Source organism: Mandrillus leucophaeus, unplaced genomic scaffold, assembly GCF_000951045.1.
Source record: "Mandrillus leucophaeus isolate KB7577 unplaced genomic scaffold, Mleu.le_1.0 Scaffold24, whole genome shotgun sequence".
Taxonomy (NCBI): Eukaryota; Metazoa; Chordata; class Mammalia; order Primates; family Cercopithecidae; genus Mandrillus; species Mandrillus leucophaeus.
Genome location: NW_012102476.1, coordinates 3,587,387 through 3,591,227, shown reverse-complemented (window position 1 = coordinate 3,591,227; position 3,841 = coordinate 3,587,387). Strand labels below are relative to the sequence as shown.

General features: G+C 54.9%; 1 protein-coding gene across 1 annotated transcript in view; it reads left to right on the top strand.

The window, feature by feature from the left end:
* Nucleotides 1–3,022: 3,022 nt before the first annotated feature.
* The window catches only part of CTF1 (cardiotrophin 1), a 6,161-nt gene continuing 5,342 nt past the window's right edge, over nt 3,023–3,841 (top strand). The window contains exon 1 of the mRNA XM_011982550.1: nt 3,023–3,038. Coding sequence (XP_011837940.1) covers nt 3,023–3,038 — 16 coding nt within the window. The remainder of the gene's footprint in view (nt 3,039–3,841) is intronic.

Genomic DNA, 3,841 nt, shown 5'->3' with positions numbered 1-3,841 from the left:
AAAATACAAAAAATTAGCCGGGCGTGGTGGCGTGCACCTGTAGTCCCAGCTACTCGGGAGGCTGAGGCAGGAGAATGCTGTGAACCCAGGAGGTGGAGGTTGCAGTGAGCCAAGACCGCGCCACTGCACTCCAGCCTGGGCGACAGAATGAGACTCCATCTCAAAAAAAATAAAACAAAAAACAAAAAAACACCTGGGGTGGGGGGCAGAGACAGAGAAGGGGAGGGAAGCCCCAGAGAGAGGCGAGTGGTGGTGGGCTCTGGCGGGATTAGCCTGCCCTCCCAGGTGAGGCCTGCCCCATGTACACTGTCCACCTGTGAATAGTACCAGATCAAGTATCTGCCTCACTCTCCCCTCCTCTCCCTCCTCTTCCACCTGCTCCACTACCACGGCATGGCCCACGCCTCGGTGCACCCATTCAATGGGCCTCCTATAATCCCCTGACATCACCAACTGCCTGGCACAGCCCCTGCCGGCCAGCCCTGGCAGCCCCCAACCTTGGAGAGCCTGTTTAAGACCCCTCACCTCAGAATCCATCTTTTCCTTCAACCTCCTCCCTCCTTCAGCTCACAGTTCAGATCTGGAACCCCACAGCCAGCCCCAAGCTGGGGACAGGAGTCTAGCCTCTGTTGTGTGACTCCAGGTAAGTAGCTGCCCCTTTCTAGGCCTCAGGCTCCTATCTAAGTCTTCCCAACATCCAGCTCATTGCATCAACCTGTCTGGGCTTCTTCTCAGCACCATGTCACTTTAGGAGACCTTGCTGTTTGTTAATTCACATGTTTCGTGCTGGTCTCCCCCACTGGACTGTGTGCCCGTGAGGCAGGGACCTTACCTGCCTTACCATTCACCCTGGTGCTGGCACACAGTAGGTGCTCTGTTAATACCTACTGGGGTCGGGTGCAGTGGCTCACACCTGTAATCCTAACATTTTGAAAGGCCAAGGTCGGAGGATCACTTGAGCCTGGGAGGTGGAGGCTACAGTGAGTTATGATGGTGCCACTGCACTCCAGCCTGGGGAACAGAGCAAGACCCTGTCTCTCTCTCTCTCTCTCTCTCTCTCTTTTTGAGATGGAGTCTCGCTCTGTCACCCAGGCTGGAGTGCAGTGGTGCGATCTCGGCTCACTGCAACCTCCGCCTCCCAGGTTCAAGCAATTCTCCTGCCTCAGCCTCCCTAGTAGCTGGGATTACAGGTCTGTGCCACCACACTCGGCTAATATTTTTGTATTTTTAGTAGAGACAGGATTTCACCATGTTGGCCAGGCTGGTCTCAAACTCCTGACCTCAAGTGATCCACCTGCTTCAGCCTCCCAAATTTCTGAGATTACAGGTGTGAGCCACCATGCCCGGCCAACCCTGTCTCTTAGAAAAACACCTGTTGGCCAGGCACAGTGGCTCATGTCTGTAATCCCAGCACTTTGGGAGGCTGAGGCGGGCAGATCATGAGGTCAGGAGTTCGAGACCAGCCTGACCAACATGGTGAAACCCCATCTCTACTAAAAATATACAAGTTAGCTGGGCGTGGTGGCACTTGCCTATAATCCCAGCTACTCAGGAGGCTGAGGCAGGAGAATCGCTTGAACCTGGGAGGCGAAGCAGAGGTTGCAGTGAGCTGAGATCATGCCACTGCACTCCAGCCTGGGCGACAGAGTGAGACTCTGTCTCAAAAATAAAAACATAAAAAAATAAAAATAAAACACCTCTTGAGTGACCGTGTGGGCCCCTCTGCCTCCAGGTCACCACCTGACCAGGAAAACTAGGGTGGAGCAGGATTACAGCCTGCTAGGGTGGGAGTCTGAGCGATCACTGCCTGACTCAGGGGGTGGGCAGGGAATGAGAACTGAACATTGGCTTCACGATGGAGAGATTGTGGAAGCACTGGAGAAAGACCAGAACCCAGCGTCTGCCTCTCTGACCCTGCCCCTCTGCTACAAGGCTTCCCCAAGGGACAGGGTCTCAGGTGTGTGTGTGTAAGTCCAAGTGTGTTGTGCCTGGGCAAAGGGATGAGATCTCCTAGTGTATCAGAGGCTGAGATGTGGCCAGATCCCATGATCCCTGGTCCCCACCTCTGCGTGCATCTGTGGGCATGAGGTGTGTGTCCCACGTCTGCTCTGTGCAGGTGCCTCTGGCTGGGCCCCCAGGGATGCAGTATGGGTTCTCCTGTGTGCATGCATGTGTCTGGCACTGTGTGTGTGATGTGTGTAGGCCTGGCATGATCTCACATATAAGTGGCCATGCCTACTAAAGTGTCAGTTCCACGAGGGCAGGGATTTTTGTTTGTCTTGTTCCATGCTCCGTCCCCAGCACTTAAAACAGGGACTGGTGTACAAACAGGGCCCATAAGCCCTGAATGAATGAGCGCATGAAAGTGTATGCCCATGCCTGTGTGTGCCCACATGCCAATGCGTGTGTAGACGTGTGACTGGTCCTGTGCCTAAGGGTGCACCTGGGTGTGGATGATGATGTTGCTCACACACCACCCCCCTGGCCTTTTTCCAAACTCCTTGGGAGCCCGGGTTGAGTGCCTGGGTCCCTGTGGGGCGGAGCAGGGGGAGGCCTCCTCTGGGAAACTGGATCCCAGGACGTGCAGAACAGCAGGGAGTGGGGTGGCCCCTTTGTCCCAGGATAATCCCCATCACGCCCTTGCCCCCTCCCCCCTAGCCACCAGGGTTTAGGGTCGAGTTTGGGACCTGGAGGGGTCTGGGGGTCCCATCTGTGTCCCCTTTCCTACCCGTTTCCTGCCTCTGGGGCTTCTGCGCCCTAGTCCCAGGCCTCACCGTGTGGAATGTATGTCCCCCTTCTGGGTTCTCCCACCCGCTCCCTGTCCTGACTGGTGGCCAGGTCTGTCTCTCATACTTTGCCAGGGCCCTGCCTGCTCCTGCCCCTCTCCCCAGGTTGTGACTCCCTCCCTCCCTCTTGGGCCGCCCTGGGGCTCAGCCCCAGGTATAAAGACACCTGAGGGGCAGAAGGACAGGTGTCCTGAAAGACCCAGAGGCTGCAAAGAGGAGGAAGCCGAGGAGAGAGCATGAGCTGTCCACTGGGTGAGTGAGGGGCAGGGGCGCCAGGCCCCAGAGACACACGAGCGGGGGGACACACAGAGCCCCTCCTCTTTCTGACTCAGGTGTCTAGCTCTCTTTGCACCTGCTGAAAACCTCCAAATCCTCCCACATCAAGGCTTCCTTCATCATTCATTTGACAAGTATTTATTGAATGCCTCTCATGTGCTAGGTACTGTTTGAAGCATCTGGGGAGACAGCAGTGAACAAATAGACAAAAATCCATGGCCTCATGGAAATTTCATTCTGCAGACACACAAGACATGTGTCTTATTAGTAATAAGAGAACTGAAAAGATAGTGTGACAGAAAGTGGTGTAGTGATCTAACTGTGGCTTTTTTTGGTGGGTTGGTTGGTTTTTTCAGACAGGGTCTTGCTCTGTGGCCCAGGCTGGAGTGCAGTGGCAGAATCTTTGCTCATTGCAGCCTTAAACTCCAGGGCTCAAGCAATCCTCCTACCTCAGCCTCCTGAATAGCTGGGACCACAGGTGCACGACACCAGGTTACGCAAATTATTTTTTTTTTGAGATGGAGTTTTTGTTCCATTGCCCAGGCTAGTGTGCAATGGCACGATCTCGGCTCACTGCAACCTCCGCCTCCTGGGTTCAAGTGGTGATTCTCCTGCCTCAGCCTCCCGAGTAGGTGGGATTACAGGTGCCCGCCACCAAAGCTGGCTAATTTTTCTTTTGGTAGTAGAGACAGGGTTTCACCATGTTGGCCAGGCTGGTCTCGAACTCCTGACCTCAAGTGATCCACCTGCCTTGGCTTCCCAAAGTGCTGGGATTGCAG